General features: G+C 30.3%; 2 protein-coding genes across 2 annotated transcripts in view; both read right to left on the minus strand.

The window, feature by feature from the left end:
* Nucleotides 1–251: 251 nt before the first annotated feature.
* LOC131673917 (charged multivesicular body protein 6) lies at nt 252–1,722 on the minus strand. Its single transcript, XM_058952308.1, has 4 exons — nt 1,561–1,722; nt 1,370–1,479; nt 703–1,109; nt 252–640 (listed from the first exon to the last, which is right to left on the minus strand). Exons 1-4 carry the CDS (start codon nt 1,624–1,626, stop codon nt 597–599), a joined length of 627 nt encoding a protein of 208 aa, XP_058808291.1. The 5' UTR covers nt 1,627–1,722; the 3' UTR covers nt 252–596.
* A 1,941-nt stretch (nt 1,723–3,663) lies between these two features.
* Nucleotides 3,664–26,069, minus strand: part of LOC131673919 (RNA-binding protein Musashi homolog Rbp6-like) — a 96,509-nt gene continuing 74,103 nt past the window's right edge. The window contains exons 7-11 of the mRNA XM_058952310.1: nt 23,766–23,837; nt 18,072–18,137; nt 15,939–16,213; nt 14,666–14,730; nt 3,664–14,542 (exon numbers count right to left, since the gene is read on the minus strand). Of these exons, the coding sequence (XP_058808293.1) occupies nt 14,689–14,730; nt 15,939–16,213; nt 18,072–18,137; nt 23,766–23,837 (455 nt within the window). The 3' untranslated portion in view covers nt 3,664–14,542; nt 14,666–14,688. The remainder of the gene's footprint in view (nt 14,543–14,665; nt 14,731–15,938; nt 16,214–18,071; nt 18,138–23,765; nt 23,838–26,069) is intronic.

Here is a 26,069-nt window from a genome sequence, read left to right on the forward strand (position 1 = left end):
ACTAGAAAGGAATAGCACTAAATGATACTTTGCACTGAAAAGTGACTTTTTGTTACAATCATTTATACTTTCAGAAAACCAAATGAGATTTTAAACAAATAGATATTGACTGAAAAACTTGAACATATTAAAAAATATTATAGTTTATAAGATTCAAATTTAACTGTATGCAGAAAAAATTATATTTTGTATAAAAAAAAACAAATCAAGTATTATTATTTTTTATATTATGTTTTTAAACATTTCTCTGTTTACAAACATCACAATTATATATTACTCTTATCACGTTATATTGCAAAAACAACGATTTACTTCCCTCAAAATAGGTCAGTAATACAAAGTCCAAAGGATTGATTCAATGCAATATTACACAATGTACACAACAGCAATTCATATTAGTTTCATTCTGAAATTTAGTTCATAAAAACTTATTCACAAAAAAATACAGTCATAGGAAAAGTTATTTTTTACTTATATTGATCTAATCTATGAAATGAATGTACTAGATATGATAAGATAGTTTATCTGGTACAAATATTAAATATAAGCTGTACATATATACATAAGAGCATTAAAAATAATTAATTTGGTACCATTCATGCTTCTAAAGCAACAGGCTCTTGCGATTTGCTTTTTGCTTCTGTAAAAAAAATAAAAATATCAGAATAAAAGTTTGATTGCCCCAGTTGAATATAAAAATACCTTTGTCCTTATAAGGTTCGTGTTCAGGTACATCTGGCAATGGTACATCTGTTGTAATTTCAGGTGTTTTTAGTTCAGCATCTTCTGTTATCAATGCATTCAGTTCAGCTTCAACGTCATCTTCATCTACTTCAGTTAATTCACCATATAGAAGCGCATTAATTTCTTGTTGTTTTTCAACACCTTCTTTTGTCTCATCCATAACTTTTTCTATATCATCAATTGATAGTAGAGCATGTAATTTTTTGAGAGCTTCATTACCAACTTTAAGGCCATCAACAACTTTTGTTTCAACTTGAGCGAATTCAATATCATGTACCATTCGTTCTAGATTTTCTAATTGACCATCTGTTTTGACAAGAATTTGTTCCTGGAATTTTTTCTTGCGTAACAAAAGAAGTGCACGGCTGAAACAATATTAATGATTTTATTTTATTTATAAGAAATCATAGAATATATTATCTAATTAATATAAAATTAATATCAATGATATTAACAACAACGACATTAAGATTTAATTATTTTATAAAGTGGAATATAAGCTCAATCAAAAATTTCCAAAGTTTAATATAAAGGTTAGGATTAAAACAATTCAATAACTTAACTGAAACCTTTTTTGGCTATACATATAAATTAGATAATTAAGAATATTAGTAAAATGACTCACTCTTTTTGATTCTTTGTTAATAATATTTTTGCTATTTCTCTATCTTTTTCAATGTTTTGTTCAATTCGTTTTTGATACACTTTCAATTTATCTCTTGTTTGCTTCAATTGCTATGTTGATTAAAAACAAAATAAATATTATTTACATTTAAAATAAGGTTAAGTATTTAAAGAATTATTGCACGTATTTACCAAAACTGCTTTATCTTGATCTGTAACGCGACTAGATTGTTTCTTTTTCGAAAAGAATATTCCCATATTTGAAATTTTATTTTTAATGGGGAAAGGAGTAATAACTTTTTCTATAATAGTCAAGATTTGCAGGTTACATGACAATTATCAAGCTGGATTCATCCAAGCCTAAGATAATATCAAGACTATTAGACTATAGGCTCAGATACAAAAAAAGATGTTTTATCTGCCATCCAGTGCGGTCGGTAAAGTACCATTGCTAGTTATGTTACATCCTATTTTATCGATACATCTTGATCACTCAGTAATATCCCTCCCTCTTCTTATTTTATTATGAAACATGAAAGAAATATATGGATACCCTGTTGAAGGTTGAAGCATTTTATTCGTGATGATTAGCTGAGATATGGTGAAGTGATATAATGTTATATGATGGCAAATAAGCGTGCATGTATAGTCTCGAACTGATATTTTAATGGTAAAAATTCTATTTACCATAATTAATACGAATCATTTAGAAGATAATAAAAGTAAAGAAAAATAAACTGTAGTCATGTTATTGTTTTAATACTTATTTTATAAAACTAACAGCGAGTAAGTGGTTTCGTAAAAACAAGAAGTTTTACTTTGAAAATGTTCTGATTATTTTCTATTACTAATAGGGAATCTGATTTTGTAATGTGTACGATTGAAATAAATGCTGTAACGTCGCATCATTATTCAAAGAGTAGGATAAATGTTTAATAGTAATTTAACTCGTATAGTTAAAAAGAATTAAAAGATTATTTATAGTAGTTTTTAATATGATAATGAATTATATGATTATGAATTTAAGAATACGCGGAACTGTTTTACTAAATACACATTTTTACACTGTAATAATTGTTTTTTTTTTAAACATTGAAAAATTGACATTTGAAAAAAGTAATTTCTGTTAAATATGTTAATCAATAGGATAAGATATGAAAAAAAATATATATAAGAGCACGCAGAGTGCGTTTGATATCATTGGTTTAAATAAAAAACAAAAAATTTTCAGTTTTACATATCCAATCAGGTGTTATAAAATTATAAATTTAAAAATGGAAAAAGACAAAAGAAATTATTTAGCTGTGGAGGTTAAATATAAATGTAATGTTTTAAAGAGAACAGTCGCAAACATCCGACGTTGTTATTGGTCGATGAGAAAAAAAGAGTATAAAATTTTAAATGTTCGTATACTTTGAAATAATTGCATTATAAATCTAGAAGTATGAGATTTATATTTCAGCAGTAAATTCAATTAATGAATAATAAAAAAAACAATAATCTATAAAATGGAAATATGTTGCTAACAAATTGTTTCAAGAAAATAGCGGTTATATTTTTAAATTATTCGTATAAATCAATAATTTTATAACCATCTGTAAGATTAAAATTAATATTGCTTTAAAATTTTATTGAAAGAAAGAAAAAATTTGAAGAATGTTCACGAATGTTTTTAACAAGGCAATAAATGATGTTAATGTATTACTAATACTAATCATTCATACTAATATAATAATGTGGCCGTAACCACTATTGTATATGTACAGTTTAATATTGTATAATATAGTATAATAGCTCAGTGCATTTTATCGGTTATAGGTTTGATTAATCTTTTAGATAGTTTTTCCATTACATTTTGAAATGAGTGAAAATTCATCGGTTTTTGTAAAAACATCGGTGCAAATTTTTATTTATCACAGAATATTTATCGACGTAGTGTATTTGAAACAGCATAATTTATATATGCATAAATACTATTAGAATTTCAAAATTGCCATGTTAAAAGTTCAAATAATGAAATTAATAACAAAAAAAAACATAAAAAAAGAGTGTTTATTGTAACACCAGTATTATTTAGATGCAGAACTGATTTTAAGGATAAATGGAATTTTATCACGTTGCATTACATAAAAAATTGTAAATTTACAAACATTAAAAATACAAAATATTTCTTTTATCCAGATAGATAGGTACTCCTTATCGTTTTATTGCAATAAAATTGGATCAAAGATAAATAAATGATATAATAGATATGGATAGTATGGTAAATAATTGGAAGACTTTCATCAGATTGAATTGAACAATGTCCATTATATTATATATTTTATTCCCACATACACACGGCACGTTGTGAACCTTTTCTTAAATATTAATAATATCATAATTATAATAATATTCATCATCATCGTCGTGTCGTCTTCGTCGTCGCGATAATATAATAATCATAGTTTCAATTAAAACAATAATAAACGTAATAATATAAATTCATTATATATAAATACATATTCATACACATACACATATGTGTATATATATGTATATATATGTACATACAATATTATATTATATTATATTTATAGTATATATAATAAATCATATAATAATCATTATATTATAGTATATATATTAATATGTACAGAGGGATACAATATTGTTATTTGTTGTATTAGTGTCATATTTATAATCGCCATATTGTATTTATTTTTGTTTGTATACATACACAATTGATTATTAAATTTACGACCCCCTTGTTTACAAGTAACTCAATGTGAAACTTGATGTATCTTTTTTAATATTTTATATTTTCGAGGATTTTATTTCATGCTTTATATATTAAACGTTTTTGATCTCTTCCTCGCAAGTTCTCTCACGCATTCTCGTTCTCTCTCACTCTCGTATATCTTGCACTCCGGCTATCTTTCTTTCGCTAACGAATTGAATTTACGCCGTTATCGCTTTTATCGAAATTTCTTATGAAAAATCGAATAGATCTAATACTGAAAAACGACTCGGCTCGGTACTTGTCTTGTGCATCTAACGCGCTTTATTATTTCTCACCAGCTCCATTATTGAAGTAGTCGCATTTTAAATGGTGGTGCAATTTTTGCACACATTAGGGTAATTGCAACAGTTTGCATTTACTTGCCTTACTTTTTTTCTTTCCTTTTTCAATATTTTACAAAACATCCACTAATAGTCTGGCCTACTGTTTTCAAAATGAAAGTCGTGTACCGATAAAAAAACGACGCTCATAAAAAATAATGAGAAATCTCGCACTTTTTAACATTTATTATTTTTCATTTATTTTTCATTAAAATTTAAAAATCTAAAATAGGCGAATTTCGCGCAAGAATAAAGATAATTGATGGTATTCGTTTGCTTAACAGTTATAAGGATTCTCATACCTTATATTCTCTTTTGTGTTATTGAATTTACTTCTCGCAGAATAATCATATTATACACGTGTTGAAAATATGGTGTTGAATAATATTTGAAAACACATTTTATTCATAAAGTATAGTAGCAATATTAGATAAAGCTTAAATTGCCATCGATCGACTCTCTTTCGGCAATCTTTTAAAAGGCAGGCCTCTTCATAAATATTCTGTACAGCATTATAATTATTATAAATCATTGTATTTTATATGTCGCTTACACCTATGCCATTATTATCAGTAGTGTAAAATTGAAACATTGCGTACTTAGATTTAGATTACCTTCCGTTTCTTTGTTAAACATGTGTTTATTATGATCATGTCTATTTTTTCATATTGATCACGATACAGCATTGCGTAATTTTCTTTTTAATATGCAGCTATTCATACTGTATGATTAGTAAGAAGATGTAAAATTGGTATTTTGTCGTTTCTTTGTGTTCAATTCAAAAAATCTTATTTAAGCATTCACATAAACTTATAATATACAGTTGAATTGAGAGCAGCCTATTTATTGCTTGTTATATTGCAAATATCCTCGCTATGCCTTTTTTTTGAGCATATTCCAATCGACATACATATATCATAAATTTTGTAATCATCATTTCCTCTTATTTCTAAGTTTTTTTTTTAATTCAACATTTTTGTTACTTATTCGCTTCAATTTTGTAAGTTACTTCCGAAAAAAGATACGCATGAAAACATTATAATGAACAAATATTTTCACAAATTACGTTACATGTCCCTCGAATAGATGATGAAAAAACGATTTTTATTCTCACCATACTCTATATTCTCTAAGTCTGATTATTGCACGCGTGATTCTGATGATACTTGAATAATTATATTTTATAGAACAATATTATAAATTTATGGTATATTTCAAGCAAATCAGTGAATCAGATGAAAACAACTTTCATTATAATTATAAATTCATAAAATTAGTTGCAATACTAGTCTTAAAAAATCAGTATTTTAAATTTATATTATTTTTTGGATAAACGATAAATAATGCAGAATTTTTTTGACGAATATTTTGACCCTTTTGAAAAAAAATCATATGAACGATTTTGTTTTTTTAGCCTACTGCGCGTAAAGTGTGTTTTGAAACCTAGGTATCAGGTTTTACAATGTGCATTTTACGCGCTACAGGCAAAAAATAGTATATTAATCACGGAAATGAAAACAGCAAGCTCCTAGCACGTATTTAACACACTCGGCTTCGCCTTGGTAGTTAATTTACACGTGTTATGGTTTTGCCAATACTTTCACTCCCTTGGTTAATAATGTACTAATTTCGTAGAAATGCAGAACAAAGTCCACCAACACTTTGATACCTGCTCACATTACACAGTTTACACAGTACAATTAATGATTGATCTAGTAGATCAGTTTGATATGTTAAAAGTCAAAATTAATCAAATTGAATTATAATATTAACTTTAATATCAGTATTATACGCAAATAAACATAAAATTGACAATCAAAATATATTTTTATCAAAGATCTAAACAGTCGTTATCCATTTTCATTCGTTTATATCAGCTTTGTTATTTATTTGAGTATTTAATTGACTATTAATTCTTATTAGGCTTTTAAAATTTCCTTTCTTTTCGATATTACATAATTATGTATATAGTGGAAAGTTAAAAGTGTCTCATTACTTAACTCAGTAAAAATTATAAAACTATCAAATTAATATTGCTTTGGTTTGACATTTGCAAGTGAAACATTTCCAATCTGTGTCTGTGCAAAGTTAACTAATTTTAGGTCAATTAAAAAATATTTCTAACAAAGTTTTGTTAATAAATGTTTCAAATGATAAATTTATTATAATCAGACGAATTAACATACGGATTCTATAAAAGAAGTAAACAACCACTTTGTTTGATTGACAAATGTATGCAAATTTATTTTAAATCCTATTTTTGCGCTTGTACAGAAATAGCTATATGCGGTATATAGTGAATTTAGAATGATTCATAAAGGTTCATAAAAAATAAGAAATAAATTATAAAAAATCATGAATGAACACTCGTTTAAAAACGGAACAATTACTGATGTGTTATTAATTTCACAAATAAAAAAAGACTAAGAATGAACACAAATAATTTACAATATCTATATTTTAATATTACGGTTTTGTAAAAACACATTTTTTCAACTTTTTTAAAACAATTATTTTTTTATTGTATACAATAAAGAATCTTATTCATAATTAGTATTTTGCGCCCAAGCTATATAATGATATTTTGATGGCAATTTTTTTAAACCGAGTGACAGGCGTTATATGCTCTTATATATTGCATAAGTTCCAACAACTTCTCAAATGATAAAAAGCATATGACTTCCGATTTAACAAAGATTACGGTAATTTAAAAAAAAATATATAGTAACATCGTGGAGATGTATGTACAAAAAAATCATTTAAATCGCTACTTTTTTCTATATTTCGTAACACTGTGAATTATATCACTCTTTTCGCATTCCTTTACATTTTTTCTCTTATTTTTAATCACTTTTTTAACTATCTATATTTTCTCTCACTTTCTTCCCGGTACTTCTGTTTATTATCCACGCAGTAAATATGTACATGCATTCCATCACGTTAAACGCACTATTTCATCGACATGTTTGTTAATTTGTCACAAAAACAACTTAAAAATGCGGACAGAAAAATTTTAATATATTCTGTTCAAAGTATAGAAAATTTCATTACAAGCAGAAGATAATTAATCTGTGAAAACGGCCAGGTTCATTTCTTTCAGATATTCACTTTACATGATCTAATTACACACAAGCTTTTAAATTTTTTAAATTTTGTTTTAATTAAACAGAAAACTTAAATAGTATTTATTAAAAATAAGATTTTTGCAGGAATAAATAAATATTTGAAAGAATTACATGTATAAAATTTTGTTCATTAATAAAAACTGATCAAATGTACGATTATTTCATATAGAATATTTTATACAAATTAATCGTTAATTTTTTGGTAAAAAAATATAATGTCAGATAATATTTTATTTTTTAAAATAATATTTTATTTCTCGTGTTTAAGAGAAAAGCACTATTTTAAATAAATCAAATAGAAAATTCCTGTCCAGTCAAATCACATGTAATCGGAATCTGTACAAAATGAACCTTGTCATAATCAGATAATCGTAATAATTTTGACTTTCAGTTTCTTAATGACAAAATATTATACGTTCAATTAATTATCACGAGTCGTATTAAATTAGTGTATAAACGATGTTTAAAAAACATTTAACTCTCATGTGTCTCTCATGTGCAATCCTATATTCTTTAATTATTTCATTAATTTTTTTGCAATCATGAGGAACTAAAATTATCTTTTCGAGATCGGGACTGTGTCTAAAATGAGCTTTAAATGAGCTCTAATTAATACAATAAACGCATTTTAAAAAGATGTACAAAAATGATTTAAATAATGACGAGATAATGATGATTATAATTATGATTTAAATGTATATCAAAGATAAGTGAATAGTATTCTTTTTAGAATTACGGGTAAATAGCTATTAAGAAATTATCGTAATTCTTAAGTTTGTTGAATAAATCAATTGAAAATAACTAGAGTTTAACAAGAATAAAACTGAAAATCATAAAGATAGTTTATCAGTTAAAGTCTTAGGATAAAATAATAATATTCCTCACAGAAATACGTATGACGTATTTTATAGTGTTGGAAAAGTTTCAACGACAAATAATAATAATATAATTATTAAATAGTGCGGTCTTTTAGTGACGCGCTTGCGAATTGTCAAAAAAAGTACCTATCTAGCTACGTTTTCTCTTTTAGTCCACTTTTCTCTTCACCTTCAATAATAATTGTCCTACTTTGATGATTACCTTTTGTGTATGTAGTCAATTCTTGAAAAAGGCTTTCATTCTCATTCTTGGTTTTGCATACAAGAAAACAAACATAAGTAAAAAAATTAACATTACACATGATATATCGCATTGTTTGCCCGACTTGGAATATTGTTCATTATTTTCTTTCTCTGTTTCAAACTAATCTAGACGTTTCCTAACTTTATTACATCAAATTCGATTCAAGGACTATATGCGGTAAATTTCTTTAGCTTTTATTTTAATTCATTTTTTTGAATGATCGACAGTGTCGGATCGATTATGTGATGGAAGTATATTGGCCAACATACAAAATTGGAAAGTGCTCAGATATTGAAATATACTCAATGTATTTCTATACAAGTTCACGTAATGTTACATGTATTCATTCAAGAGGCCGATCGTTAATATTCTTAAAATTTGATATTTTATCAAAATTTTTAAATGAATCTAATAAATATTAGTATTCTTGATTGTGATATAAATCAGCTTGGTACTGCAGCATCCTGAATTCAGATCGGTGAAATATTTAGAACATATAAATTAAATGTCAAAATTATGGTTATTTTCTTTTTCAAATAGACAAAATAATACCTAGTGCAAAAGTTCACATTAAAAAAGACAATCAGTTTTATCAGTTTTCTTAACGGCATATGTCAACGAATACTAAATAAACTTATTATTTTCGTATTCGTGAACTTATATTATTTGCATGCATAATTTCTGAACAATGTCCCATTATGCAAAGTTATAAAATAATTACTATACTGATTTATACGACAGTGTACTTTACCTATCTATAAAATTTTTATCATTCAAGCCCTTTTTCATTTAAAAATCCTGCACAAATTTGATTCCATAATATTGACTGGTCATGACAAGCAAGATTAGTAGGATCGCGACCCGATAAAAAATATTTTTAATATTGCTTTTTCATTTGTAGATTTTTAATAAATTACGTATTGAACTAGTCAAAACGTATTATAAAAAGTTCTTTTCCTTAATTTATAGGTTTTTTTTAAATCGAGAACCTTCGCTGGACAGGGCATACAAATTGATTAATATTCAGAATTACAGTGTCATTATAGATGATGTATTTATTGCCCGTTGAGCATTTTTCACTTGTGGAAGGTATCATTAACATTTTTGCATTACATAAATACATTAAATTAATAATCTAACATAATCGATCAGAAAACTTCATTTTCTTAATTATTCTTATCTGCATAAATTGTAACTAAAAAATGTTATGATCTTTTTTCAGGACTATACAAAGTCACTGTAAATTTTTTTTACAATACGTGCAATAATTTTGAGCACAAAAAATCAGTAATGATAACTACATAAATTTAGTTATTATTTTTGTAAAGTAAATTTTATTCTATCCATTCCGTCATCAGTATGTTTGCAATAACTTTTATTGAGCCTTTCATATATGTGTGTCTGTGTGTGTGTGTGTGTGTGTTCATACTATAATGTATATTTATATATGTATATATACTGTAGTGAGAAATAGGTGAGATTCGACATCAAGTGGTAGAACTCATGCTTTTTGTTTTTCTACTCATTACATAATTTAATAATTATATTTTTTAATATTTCCGTAAAAAAAGAGTTTTCAAAAGAGGTTTGCTAACACCGCTTGACGAGTCCTGTCACCAAACTCACATAATTTCTAGCGTTCTTTTCTTACTGCATTTTTATTTAAGTGTTTTTCGTGTGTGATTGAATGTTTGATAATTAAATTACAGTATAATAGCATATTAGCTTTAAAACATCAATAATTATATACAAATGCATAAAACAATTTTGCAATATTTTATTCATCTTTGCCATGGTTGTTTATTAAATTTATTCGTCTTAGACAAGAACCATATATATTTTTGTTTTCTTATAATTTTTTATATTTATATATGTATACGCTCGTATATGTACTAGATGTAGATTATTGAGTATAATATTTCATCATTATTTATAAACGCGTGAACTTCAGCCATACTAATTTCAGTTTTTCATTTTTACGCTTTTTTGTTCATTAACTTCAGTGGAATTTCTCAATAGTTTTGTTTATATTTTAAAAGTTCCATTGTATTTGCCATCTTTTATAACATCCTTGTTTTCATTATTATTCAATTGTCCTTATTTACCGAAATGTAAATGTATACATATATTTTTATATATTTATATATTTTTATCTATATTTCTGTTGATTTTACAGGAGGATCTTGGACGACTTTTTTTAATGAAGACGTATCTTGTACTCAACGCCCGATATATTTCTGGCTTGATCATTTTACCCTTCTTATATCTATCATTTATTTTTAAATCGTGTTGAAACAGTTCTTTCTTAAACAGTATATTAATATATTGGAAGTTTTATTAAAAAAATGTTTTTTTTTATTACATGTGATGGGATTAAAATCAAATATCATAGAGACGGAGAAGAGAAAAAATCAAGATAGTTACTTTAATCTTTTTAACATTTTTTGACATTTTCATTTTGCTTTTATCATTGCATTTATGCTTCGTTATTCAAGTCGTATGCATGATTATTCTTATTGCCATTTTAGTTGATTTTTCCTATTCTAGTTTTTACTTCAATCTTATAGGCTCTATATTTCTACGACTGGTATTCATCTTGTGTTACTGATAAAAATTTTTAAATTAACTGGTGTTTTATCTTCAGATTTTGGTATCTTACCATGTTGCTATATGTTATTCACTATAACGCACATTTCCTTTATTTTCATTAACAAACTTTCAAATGTACAATGACTTACACATTTGACTTTTAAGTAACCGTGTTTATCGACACTGCGATAATAAATTTTTATCAAATCAATTCAAACCTAAATCATATAAAATCTAACCATCTAAACTGATTTGTAAAAATATTCAACATTATCTGAGAGAAGACTGGCAATATGCATTCGTGTCGGAAAAAATCGTAAATTGAAACGCTACGACGTTTAAACGCATCATAAGTTTGCATTTGTTTACTGAATTTTTTGCTCGTACAATGCAATTCAATATTTTTTTATTCACCGCATTCTTATAATTGCAAAGATATTGCTGGATACCACAATTGGTTCAATACATACAATTTTTTACAAGAATTTATTGTTAAAATTAGGATGTACTGTTGTAGCATTCCATTTCGTTTTTCCTTGAGTAAACAATTAACTTTGCTGTATAGAGCCTGACTATCCCAACTATCGAAAAAATGTATCCAATTTGATTGGTTTTTCCTAAATGTTAAATACGGTTCATTACATTCAGCGGCATATATTTCTGTTGAATGTAGAATTAAATTTAAACTATAACGGGAATTTAATATCTACATTAAGTTGGCTCACGACTACTTTTTGTTTACCTTGTGTTTTTAGGCTTTTACAAGAAATTGACATTTTATTGCATATCTGTTACTTTTATTAATAAAAATCTATATTTGCAGGAAGAACGAAATGGTCGCTATTCAAAAAAGTACATATCCTGGAAATTGTTCTAGTTTTGTTTACCCTGTCTCTGAATATAATTATAATCATATTTTAATCATCATAATTCATTAATTTACTTATTCATAGATTCATCGCGATAATGCTCATTTTCAACTCTCAATAGTAATTATAATAAATGTCAATAATAATAATATTAGTAATAAACAGTTATTGCATAAGAACGAAAAAGTTCAATCACTTTCACGCCCAATTCATTACCATATTTTTCAAATATCAAATACCTAATTTCTTAGAATTCTAATCTCCAAACTGTATGTAATTGTCGCACACGATAAATTTACAATCCACATCATTATTATCACACATTTAAAAAATTTCTTCGCCCGTACTCTCCATGAAATTTTCCGTCAAATTTAGAATTCCCCGCTAATGCATAAAATATGCAGTGGAAAATGTTCTAAATTTGAACATTTAGTTAATCAAGCAATATTAGCGAGAAATTTTTTTAATTCTTATCGATTTCGCATATTTTACTGGGTGGAATTTAATATTTTACTTCGTTCTTTAATTTTGGTCTGTTCCGTTATGTTGAACTTTCTACTCTTGCATTTCATTCAAACGATGAAATAACATATCTCGATAATATCCCTATCACTTTTCTATTATCATAAAAAATACTATTATCATAGTATTCTTATCTTCATTAAGATCCTTGCATTTGTTAACTCTTCCTCAGCGTCACATTTGATTGTAACGCGTTTAAAGTTCAAGTTAAAAAATAACTTAAAATAAACAAACATTAATTTATTTTTACAGTAAAAATGACAAAAATTCGTTAAAAATAACACGATAAAAATGATTCTTTTAATAACTCTTATACCATCCTTATCATAGTATTGATAGTTGTGTAAGAAACTTATGACACTTATGTAGTATTAAAATGTGCAGGATCAAGATCTTAACCGTGTATACGTGGAGAGGGGTCCGCTGAAAGGTCTCAGCTTTATATTGCATGAATATTTCAATTTCTTTTTACATTCCACTAATATACTAATTTTTTTTTAAATGATTGATTCGTTATCATACCTATCTTATCAAACGTTTCAGACTTTCTATAATGTAATTTGTAATTGCCAATTTTTAAGTTTTATTTGACAACTATGAATTGCATTATATCATTCAAAATCTTATATTTTTTCAACTATTATAATAGTTGATTTTACCCCTCTCCATACTTATGTCAATTATTTTCCTGTATGCGGGCCCATTAATTGTGTTTAACGTTACATATTAATTGCACAAAAAACGTCAAACATTAGGACCTATATTTTGGGCGTGAACGGACGCGTGAATGCATGTGGGTATACGTGTCTAGATGTCTGTGCTTCTTTCAACTATCATCATAGATACTTTTAAAAACGATCCTCCTCATTTGTAATGTTAAATACAATGATTACATTTTTTGCGGATTTTGTCATTTTTCCAAGTTATTTATTTATCTTCCGCTTAATCACTAAGTATATTTATGAATTATTTAATTAATTTGTTGTTCTGTTACCATTTGTGATTCACCGGTATATGCGTATATATTTAAAAACTTCTTTAATATTTTCCGTCAAATATATATTCACATACGCATCATATAATTAGCCGCTTATCTATTTAGCGATTAGTAATAATTGTTATCATTATTTAATTCATTATTATTTTAATCATTATTATTTAATTCATTATTATATTATTACTAGTATTAATTATTAATGTCGGAGAACGGGCTAGCGCCAAATTGCAGATTCGGTCGCGGTGGAGAAATTTACTTCCGATCATATTTCTCTGCGTGAAACCAGTCCTGCAGTCAACAATAATTGTTGATTTGCATAAACTTATCAATAGTCTCATACCATATTTTTCTCTGATACAAAAACGATTAAATCGTTCAGCGATAAATAATTGTTCGCTTTCTCGGCACAAATACCTTCATTTTGTGTGCCGAATATCACCGTTTCTCATCTCGCTTTTGATATCTTCTCGGCCTTATTTATTTTCGCAATTATCCACGTATATATCTCGATCAACGGGTCGTGGTTACTTTTAAGAAAATTAAAAATTTATTTTTCACAAAAAATTCTCTCTTATTACGTATTTTTCCAGGTTCATAATAAAATCGCTTCCAGCCTTTTTTTGATCCTGACCTTCGTATCATTCTCCACTTCTGACTCGATGGTTCGTTCATTCTCGTATCCTGCGACCGTCTCCATCATTACAAACCAGATCCCGTTGTGGGCTCCTCGCGAAGTATATGTGTGTATGTAATTGTTTTTGTTTATTTATTCGCGAGCCGTTAGTCACGTCTCGCTTGAAATGTAATGCCGTCAGTTGACCATGTTGCGCTCTGCCCTCTCGTCCATTCTGTGAAACAATTCCAGCAGTTGTTTGACTTTTCTTAACTACTTCAACAGATACCAAATTTTTCTGTTTAATTTAAATTTATTGAAAGAAGTTTTAAATGAAAATTTCATTGTGGATACTTACCTGATGTTAGGTCGTATCAAGGCTCAATGGTAGCCGTTAGTGAATGCCGCTGGTATCAGAGGACCCTAAAACAGGACATTAATTTTAATTAGCAACTAATCTATATTATTTGTATAAAGAATATATCTGCCAATGAATGAACAATATATAAATTCGCGGATTTGCGGCCTTTGAAAAGAATTACGCAGAAGTAATTTTGTGTTGCGAAAATACAATATTTTCAATGGAAGTGAGTGCCGAGGTGACTACAACAAAAATGTGAATAGGGCCTGCAATGACTCGGTCGGTAAGGCGACGGACTCGCACCCGGTGGGCCCGGGTTCGATTCCCAGCTCTGCTGATTGATACAAGCACCACTGAAAAAAAGTTTCATGTACTTTGTTCTCAAACACCTTGCCAGCCTCCATCGATGATTAGCGCCGATGGAGCATAGATAGAGAGACGTTAAACAAAATAAAAAAAAAACAAAAATGTGATCTCAAAATATCCCCATAGCGAACCAACTATGTACGCGTTCCGCGTGGATGTAGAAAAACATATGAACAGAGACACAAGAACACTCCTGACTAATTGAAGTGCAGTCCCGTTGACAGTCGAATGATTCGTCCATGAAGGGTATACGAACGAGGTGTACCACCCTAGAGGGTTATCGTGCGGTTCCATCTATCGAAGATGGGCGGGGCATCGCCCGACACTTATGTGCATATGAGTTTCGGAATCATGAGCTGTGTGCGTGCAATACGTCAGATTATTATTGCAATGTCATCGGTTATTAACCTTAACAAGATATTTGTTTTCATAGTGCATTCACGATAATAAGTCATCGTTCAGTTTTCTCTATATAAATGTTACTATGTGAGAATGCAAATAAAAAATTGACAGAAATATTGTGCCTTTTAAGCAATCATAATCATTGTCCATCAAGCCAAAAAATTAATTGCTTTAATCTGTTCGTGTGATTGAAAAAGATTAATTCCAATATAATTAGCAGAGAGAAAGCAATTTGCCAAAAATTATTGGAAGAACGTTGCGATTAATTTGCAAAAAATAAACTAATGAAAAAATTGATCGCTCGTTAAGCCATAGACATTATTTTATTTTCACTTCGGATTTTCACTTTGTTCACTGCAAGGCCAACACTATTGGGAGTTTTTATGAATACCCAGCTGACATTTTATTATAGCTGGTATTGATGACTCTTTAAAAATAAAGTTGGAAAAGAAATCCAAATATATTTGAGTGATATTGTAAGACAAACAAAGCAAGAACTTACGGGACTGTAATTAAGCGGAGCTCGCGAAACTGCAATCGCTGGGAAGGCGGTGGTGGGCGGTTGCGGGCTCGCAGCCGCCTGAACGTAGCTCGCGACCGCCGAATCCGCGGCAGCTGCGGCCGCTGCTGCAGCAGCGCTCGAACTGTACATGTCGATGGGTCCAGGTGAATTAGCCGCCGGGAAAGAGCGGCCCTGAGGACCGCCGTGGCCACCGGCTCCATGGGGCGACGCCGGCGGGAAGCCGGCCTGCGCTGCCGCCTGATAGTTGTTCATCACTGCAACACATCGCCATCCATTACTGTCTGCTATGATTTTTTAATTAAAAAACTTTAGTTATCGATGTAACAATACTTTAGATTATTTATATTCTGGTTTATTCGCAACAGAAATTTTAATTTAAGTCGAGAATATCAAATCAATTTGGTTGGTGATTGTGTGGAAAACCCTCTATGATGAAACGTAATTTTGTTTCCAATTATAATCTTCAATCAATGTAATCAAAGCTAATCAATTGCTAATTACCATGTTTGTATATATGACATTGAAAATTGTTAGTGTCGTCAAACTATATAACTTTCATTGCATTTAAAATAATTAGTTTCAGTTTGGCTAAATGAAAAAGTTTTCTCATTCGCTCAATATCGAAAAGAAAAACAACCGTGAAAGCGTATATCGTGCGTAACAGCAGTGCTGTATAAATTTTTACCTTTAGAAGAACATTAACAACAACAACAACAATAACAGTAGCAACAACAGCGATAAGCAATTCTTTTGTGAGGCAGCTGTTGCAAACAGCCAACCCGTTATCGACGTTTCATAGGTGCATGAGCGGATATTATCGTGCGCATCAGCTATTCACAAAATATCACTCAGCCGAACACGTGATGTCCTGAAATATCTCACGTCGAGTGCGTGGGGAAAGAAGCTCTCGAAAGTCATATTGACGCTACAGCTTAGTTAATCAGCACGAGTGAGTGTATTTGAATTATTAAAGGGTTGTTGACAATGCAAAGTAGATGGATACGCTACGGATGTTTGGTGCACAAGGTATAAAGGATACTATACGTTGAGTCCATACAAATACTTCAATTTTGAACGTAACAGCATAAATTATTGAGGTTAATTGACAAAGGTTGTATTGTTGTTGTAGCATCGTTGAATGTCAAAAGAAAAGTTACTTTGCTTGTAAAAGTAAGGGCAATTTCGTATAGTAGCGTAGAAATAATCAATCAGCTCTCTCGTGGAGAAAAGCGGAGAAAAAGCACGCGGCATAGAAAAGGAGCTACCGTAGCAAATGACCCGCAAAAGAATCGGATAAATACGAAAATGCAACGCGCAATATTCAGGACTATAAGAGCTCCGCGGGTCGTATAAAAAGGGAGGAGGGCGAGGAGCGTGAGTTGATATGGATGGGCAAAGCGATCGCGAGCAATCCAAAAACCCATTCGGCTTTTAAACTCTTGACAGTGCCAGGGCTGCGAACGCGCGTTACAAAGTTTTTCCGCTGGCGAGTCTCGAAGGTGGCGGCGCGATTCGAAAGTTTGATTTATTTGAGAGGAGATTGCGGATGGCATGGGAAAAGTCCGATATCGAAAGAGGAAGGAGGATAGGCTTTATCGGCGACGCCGTGACTACTACTTCCGACCCGCACCCTTCTCTCCCCTTCTCCACCCGTATGCACAAACCGATGGAAACCAATACGTATATGTGTGTTCGTGGATGGACGATCACCCTTCTCTATCCCGCTACCTCCACCCTCTCTACCGGTACGCTTTGAAAGACTTCTTTGGTCGTATTAAGTACTTTTGCCCGCTCGTAAATAATGCCGCTTGTTCCGGCGGAACTTTTTCTCGGGTTCTCGTTGTACACGCTTTTGTTATTTGGATTAGGACTGGCTGATCGTCGCCATAAGCAAGTTCAAATTTAATGAAATGCTTCGATTTTCATGTTGTTGCAGTGCTTTAAGATTTAACATATGATTTCCGTTTAAAAAAGGATTTCAGATACGTTTCTCTGATTTTTACAAAACTTTAATATTGAAGATATAATTATTTTAAATGCAAATTATTCTAAATAAATGCAAATTGAGCACCTATCAAAGTAAACATGTATTGAAGTGATATTCGAACGTACCAGAAAGTGCTTGCGTTAGCAAGGGTGTGTTGTTGTTAGGAGTGAGTTGCCCATTGGTAAGATCCACTGAAACACAAAACTCTTATCATAATCGTTTCTATTACTTGTTTTTGTTTTCTCTCTCAAATTATTTTGTTGATTCTTTTTTTCTAATCTTTCGATTTTGACACTCTATATTTGTTAAAATCAAAATGAATAGCAAAATGATTTAAGAATACTGAAAATTTGAGGATTCGCGTTAGTCCAATGTGTTGATAGTTAGTGACTTTTTAAATTCTAGGAACGACAAATATGAAATTGTATTTGAAGCTACAGCATTCTATTCAGATTAAAGATTTGATCTATTAGATAGAAGAATATACTAATTTTATTATAAATCTACGGCTGATTTAAACATGTTATATTACTTCAGTTAATTTCAAATGATTATGAATTGATGATTTTAATGTTGAACATTTTTTTAAATGAATGAAGCTATAAATTTTACTGGTTCGATAATATGAAATGATGTATCAATTGTTTATGTTTATATAACAAAAATTCTTTGAATGCTAAATTATTTCTATAAATGTAGGCTCGAATTGCTCTATGAATATGAAACAGAAATCGTGTGAATGCTAGGTTGGAGTCTCGTAGAGAGAGAAAGAGAGCGATTTCGCCAGTTGTAACATATTCTTTCCTAGTACGCTAGAACAAATGTGTCAGATCTATTCTGCATTCAAGTTTTTCCCTAGTAAATCGTCAGAAATTCAAAAAACTGCAGTCTGTGATTCAAATAAAAATACCATTTAAGCTTTTCATGCAAAATTAAAATTATGAAGCCTGTGTATGACATTAGACTGAAAATAAGGTGAAATCTGATATACATGAAACGAATTGAACAATCTACTAGATAAGAAAATCTCTCATGCTTGATTAATGTAATTAGAAATTGGATTGTATGGACAGCAGTATAAAAAGAAATAAAGTATCTTTATGTATTTTTGACTGAAAAATCTAGAGAAACCTTTGAAGTTTTGAATAATCTATGACACATTTGATCTTGGAAGCAACGTGAAGAGGCGTTATAAGCTGCTGTATTGTCACTTATTGAAGTGTCGCATAGATTCGTAGATAGCGTGACTTGCACAGTAGAGGGTTATGCGGCAGTTAACAACTCGACTCGTAATATAAGCGGAAGTTGGAAATCGAATGTCGTAGTCATAACGTTGGAAATGTCAACGAGCTTGGAGCGAGGCTCGGATATATAAATGAGTTGTCATTATACAGGTGATAGGGAATGCGAGGCGGGTGTCATCGCGTCGATGAGAATTGGCGCGAGCGATAAATAGTTGGTAATACGAGTCTCGGATATGCACGAGCCTCCTTTTTACGACGTACCGATCTCATGATTATTGCAGCAATGCATTTCGGCGTGCAACGCAATAAATGAATGTCAAGCGTATGACGCTAAAATAAGAATAGCGGTCGCCATGAATATAAATTCGCGGTTAATTCATTTGCTTAATTTCGAACTGACCATCTTTTGAAAGCGGTGCTAATTCAATAGTCGCTCCGGAGAGTGCGCACGAAAACCTAGATTTTGCTCGTGCGCGCGAGCTACAAATAACTTCGGGAAGACAAGTGCTCGTGTTATCAGTCGATCGACGCGAAAATATAATTTGATCGTGCTGCTCGACGCGGCATAGGCGCATCGTTGGTATTCTTACGTCGATTTGCATTACGACTTCAGTGTGAATGTAGGCCAAGAGTTCATCTATTTTCGAGTGCGCGCGCCTGACGCAAAGGTCGATCGAGACAGCAGATAAGGACGGGCGGTATTGTGTATCTGTGTCTGCGTCAGTATATTCGCAAATATAGGGAAATGCATCTTCGCTGGAGGCTTTACTCGCGCACTATCTTCGTCTATATATACGTGTATAAAGATCTTCAAAAAATCTCTGGAGACGCGACGCTGACTGTGCACCGTTGTTCCACCGTCTATCTTTATCTCGTGGCGCCGAATTTGTGAAACCCTTGATCTTTCGAGCCTTCCAAAGATTTCCGAACATTTCCTTTTGCTTTGAAAGTACCGCCTCGCGTATCTTAGTCTTTATATATTTTTTCGAGGAGGGAGTATGCATCGAGAGAAAAGCCGACTTTATAGGAGTTCATAAAAGTCTTTGCTATGCTGATAGCATTGTTTCTTTACTATAGGCATTCAGAAGTTATTTGATTTTTTTTCATGACTAATCGTCTCTACACGACAGATCAACGAGTTTCGACCTTAAATGAAAAGAAAGTTAAAAAAGTAATTGCACGCAAACAACACATTGGACTGCTGTGAATGTGGATAGTTTAGCAACAGAAGCTCGTCAAAAAAGCTAGTGCAATATTTCAAAAACAAGATTCAGAGAATAATTGTTTGTATTTTATTTTCTTTTTCTTATAGGATTTTTACTATACCGTACACACTCACACACATAACTTAATTGTGATAATTTTGAAAATTCAAAAATGCTATGCTACACGTTTAATTTAAGATGTCGGTACTCATCTTCTATTCTAGTTTATCGCTAGTGCTATTTGTAACGGAATATCAACAGCGGTTCGATCAATCTTATCAAAATATATTTAATAAATATATTCAATGTTTTTCTACGCCTATAAAAGTCATGAGCGATGCAGTACTGTTCAACTATTAATCAATTATCAAATGTATAATTATCAAACTTCGTGTTATGCACAATTAGTTTACACATCACATATAAGAATAACTCATGTTAATATATCGTAACTATCTACTCAAAATAAGTAAGTGTACTATTCTACGACATAAAGAAAAGTAAAATAACTATTATTCTAAACGCCTATTTTATTAAAAAACTCATGGACGGGACTAGGTTTTGTAATTATAATTACAAAGTAAAGCCTCGCCACATCATGGATTTTACTAATGCGCCATTGCTAACATGACGCTCCTGTACTACAATTTCTTTGTTGTTAATTGCTATTTTAAACACAATAAAACATAGTAGTGTTAATGAAACACGTCATATAAATGGTTCAATCGATTACCTAAAACGATGATACATAATTAATGGATAACATATATTAAATTAGCGTTACACTATTATCGCAGTTTCATCTAATTTAAACTGCTGTATACACTTTGATTAACAAAGTTAGTCAAATGATAGGCTTATATAATTAAACTACAGTCACGTTCTAATATCAAATAATTTATTTAGCTTCGCAGACCTATTTATGGTATAAAATTGAATTCTACTATGAACTATGAATTTTCGTCTCCGCAGGACGATTCAGAGATAACAAGCCAAGAAATCTTAGGTGTTTTGATAGGTGAGGTAATAAGTATCATTTTGTACTACATATGTGCCATACTTGGGAGTTTTTTTTTGGATCAAAAATGTTTCAAGCACTAAAATAGTCCACATTGTTATTAATATTGTACAGTTAATAATTAGTTCAGATTTCAAAAGGTAACATATAAAAGTTACTACAAATTGCTAATGCTATTAGCTTTATTAGCAAGGCCGAAAATTCTTGAATTAATTGTAAATAGCGATGCAAACTTTATGTAATAACTTATTCTTTTATTCTATATAATTATTCAATAAAGTTTACTACGACAGATTACAAAATATCTCGTGAAATCGTCCCGCGGATGAAACACTATTCTATGTGTATAAAACTCAACACAGTGTACACGACGTTGTTTCTAATGTAAGAGACAGAAGGCTTAGGTAGATGGTAGATTACTCGCCCCTAGATGATACTTCTTCTTCATTGAGTAGTCTTCGTTGTTTTGTTTTGTCAGTTTTAGATTTTCCAGTCAATCACATCATTCTGTTGTTCGTTATGTTTGAGGTGGGATGTATCTTTCCATTTGCGTATTTTATTATTTTTTTTTAAATAAATAAATAGGGATTTCAAAGTGACCAAGTCAAAAATTAATAAATTAATAAAATTCGGTTTTACTTCTAGATTTCTTAGTTTTCAGACGTTAAAAAATAAATAATTTTTTCATTTAATCATTTTCTTAAAAAAATTGGCTATGGGTTGATATAAAAATAAAAAATTGTTATTTTAAACATTTTCTTATACGAGGATTATCGAAAGCGTATTTTACAATGAAATAAAAATAAATTCTATAATTTATGAGCTAAGCAATTATTCAACAACGGTACAATGTCAAACTATGATTATGAATTATAAAACAAATCGCACTCTATTTTCGACGTACTTGAAAAGATAATGACCGGGCAAATTTAATTAGTGATTTTTCAATTTACAACTGAAAATATTACTTTATTTCAATGTACATTAAAAATGATGTACATACACAATGATAGAATGTAACTATAAATTATAGAAATCTGGAAGATCGACGATTCAGTAAATGAGGAATAAAGCTTTCTGATAAAGCAAATATAATATGTGCTTTCTGAACTAGTCTATCGAAAATAAAGTCAACGATGATTATGTATAAAGCTGACGGCCCGACAAGTATTACGTACAAAAATCCTTTCATCTTCGGAATCAAAGAAATGGCAGGAAAAGACGATTTCACGGTCCAGTCGCTAAGAAGATACGCTTCTCTATGTATGTGTGAGAGTGAGAGTAGGCGAGAGCGAGAGAAAGAAAGCTGAACGAAGGGGTTGTTCGACTGGCTCGTGAAAGTATTCCCGTTTTCTTTTCTCTTGTCCTCTTTTTCTAAGCCCGTTCTCATTCGTTGTTGTATCCGGAAATGAGGAAAGGAGGAAGGAATGAAAAGAAGAAAATGCACTAAAGGTTATTTCAGTTTCAATGGACTTAAAAAACTACTACCTTCTACATTTTGCAGTGCTTTGTGCGTCATATGGAGTTGGCTCATTGTGTAACATTGTTGGGCTTTCATTGCCGAAGCAATAGTCGCACTGTTTCGATGCGATCGAATAACTTTCGACGCGATTCTTTCTGCGAAGATGATAGCGAAACGAGAGAAAAATCTGGCCGATTTTTCGGGCAAATGTCGCGTGTAATCGCTATAATACTAGAGAAATGCGATCATCAAGAAAATAACATCGAATTCCAGGAGACAATTCTTAAAGGAACGCATTTGTTGTCTTATATACTTTTAATTGTATTACCTTTTCTGAATTTCATCCAGTTAAATCGGGTCCTCTCCTTCGAAATCGATTCAAATGTGTTTCTAACCATTAATATTAATTTATAGCAATCTCTAAGAATGATATTAAGGATGCATTTATACTAATACCTGATGTTCAGAATCCTAAGCATTCCATGATTATTCTTACAATGATATTATGTAATTTTGAAATATGTCTTGCTACAATCTTATATTCTAGGGATATTTTTATGAGAGTCTAAAGAGCAATTGTAATGAAAAGTAGTATCCAGTAATATATAATTTTATATTGTGTCTTGGTACGTATAAGAACACACAAAGTGAATATAATAGCCTAGTGAATATTTTACAAAATGTTTCCCTTTTAAATACTTCAGTGAACATGATCGAGTCAACAGAGTCAAAATACGTTACGCATGCACGATAAAAATCGTGAAAATAAATAAAATGTGAGGTATGTTGAGTATTAGTATTAAACTGGATACATACTGCTACTACTACAACTCAAGTTTATCGTCCTACATAGCAAATAAGCGTAATCTGACTTTAGGATTGAGGCTTACCGGTGCAACCCCCGTTGGAGCTAACAGACATTCGGCCTACCCTTGGTCCCACTGCGCGGTATACAACCGCTCCTATCCCAACATACATTATCAATCTTATGTACACATAATCGATTTCATTTGAATAACATATCGCTAACTAAGATTTTCTAATGAAATATAATTTATTACGATTTTCTTAACTATATTATCTATAACAATTGCTACTGTCTTTTTAAAAGTAAAATTAGTTGTGTTGAGAAAAAGAGATGGAATGACTGGAATAAAAAAAGTAAAAAGACAATAGAATTGATCGTCATGATACAAAAGCTTGTTTACGACTCAATACCTTATTTGCAATGCCTTGCAGTGATTACACGACGCAAAACGAAATTGTTAAGGGAGTACGATGACTATCAGAAACAAAAATAAGATTCATTTAACTCTTGGAGGATAAGAGTATTTCAGCTCAGAAGTTGTGATTCAAATATCATGACTCTTCATAACTTCAAAAATGTTATATTAGCGATCAAAAATGAGATGTAATCTTATAGAAACGCGCACTTTTTATTGTTTTATAAAACATTGAAAAATGGAAAAATTCTAAAAAAAATTTAAAGTAAGAACCGAAAATGATTCCAGAACTTAATTCCATTCCTAAAGATATCATTCAAAGCCTAAAAAAATAGAAAATGAATAATTTCGATTACGAATGTTTCAAAATTTGGAGGTTAAGCATGGAGATCGATAGCAAGCTTGTGACGGTCATTACGCAAGTTTTTAGTCCAATCATACTCCCTTAAGTCAGTTAAAAATCTATTGGACTTTTGAGACAAATGTTTACATTACATGCGCATATGAGATATCTCATCATTAATTATGCCCGAAATCGACTAAAGGATTATAATTTTATCTCGTAATTTTATAGATTTTTACTTTTTTTGAGTTTTTCCATTCCATCATTCTATGTAATTTTTCAATTAAAAAATTGAATCATTTCGAAATAAGTTTCGTGTTAGCAAATATTGTGCGATAGTTCAATGATTGATTGTACTAATGTGTTGCTTGAAAATTACCTTGCTCAAGTTTAAAATGAAATTTTAATATAAAACTCAAATAAACGTTTATACTATAAAAAATGTAACTAAATAGTTATTGAAAATTATTCATCGTAGTCACAGTTTATCTGTTTGGTTGCGTGATATCTTTTATTTGTTACAGACATTCAAGTATGTATAATCCTTAAAATTAATAATTGTTATAGAGTCTCAGCAATTTTAATTACAATATCGTTCATAGCGTGAACATTCGTAGTGTGATAGCTTATACACTCGCGTACTCAATGATTTGAATTCTTCGTTTTACTTCGTTTATCAAGGACTTATAATGAATGGCGGCGAAACTTTTTACAAAATTTTCGCGCCTACAGGATCGCTTTTGTCATTTATTAATTATAGTTTTAGGTGAAATCCTTTTTTAGCCCTGGTAGTCTTGATCGATTATAATCTTCATCAAAATTGTTTTATTGTTAAAGTGATAGGATGAAGTAAGAAATTTAAAATAAAACCATTTTTATCTAACTCATCAGAGACGATAATAAAAAAGTTGTAAATAATTTTATAGAAACATAATATATACCGTATAAATCGATACGAGCCTACCAAAGACTTGACAATTATAATTAAACCCGCACGCAATCACAGTGATATAACAACAATCTTACGAATAGCAACAATTCAACTATAGTCCAATGTCATAAACTTCATCGCCGTTTATATCATGACGATTTAGCAATTTTAATTTGTGTCATGTCATGCGTTCATAATTTCATTAAAAATTTCGTTTAAATACGTTAATCAAACCAAATTGAATAAAATAGCGACGAAGAAAATGAAATGGAACTATAGATGCGCATAAAAATATTAGAATATCATTAAGCATCGTATATAATAACAAATTGAAGCTCGGGACAAATGGCTTCTTCGGAATTAATTTTCATTTCTCATTTAGCATAGCTCGAAAATATTTTTATTTTTCATGATTTCATTACTGTAACCAATTGACAAATAAAATGCTTGTTGTAAACAAGTAGAAAATCGTCGATGATTTGGTAATTTCTTATTTTTCTCCCTCATTAACATGCTATCATAGCTTAATCATAGCTCACGGACGGACGCGCGTCGTCCCTCACTAATTTATCAATTTTCCTAAATGCATTCGTTCTTTCACTTGTACAATGGCAGCTTTGGTAAACAATTGATTTCTCTTTGGCCTTTAATCCGTCGCATTTTCAAGCCTGCAACTCTGCGCGTTCGGACGTACTTT

This window comes from Phymastichus coffea, unplaced genomic scaffold, assembly GCF_024137745.1.
Source record: "Phymastichus coffea isolate CEN01 unplaced genomic scaffold, Cenicafe_Pcof_1.1 PCOF00204, whole genome shotgun sequence".
Lineage (NCBI taxonomy): Eukaryota > Metazoa > Arthropoda > Insecta > Hymenoptera > Eulophidae > Phymastichus > Phymastichus coffea.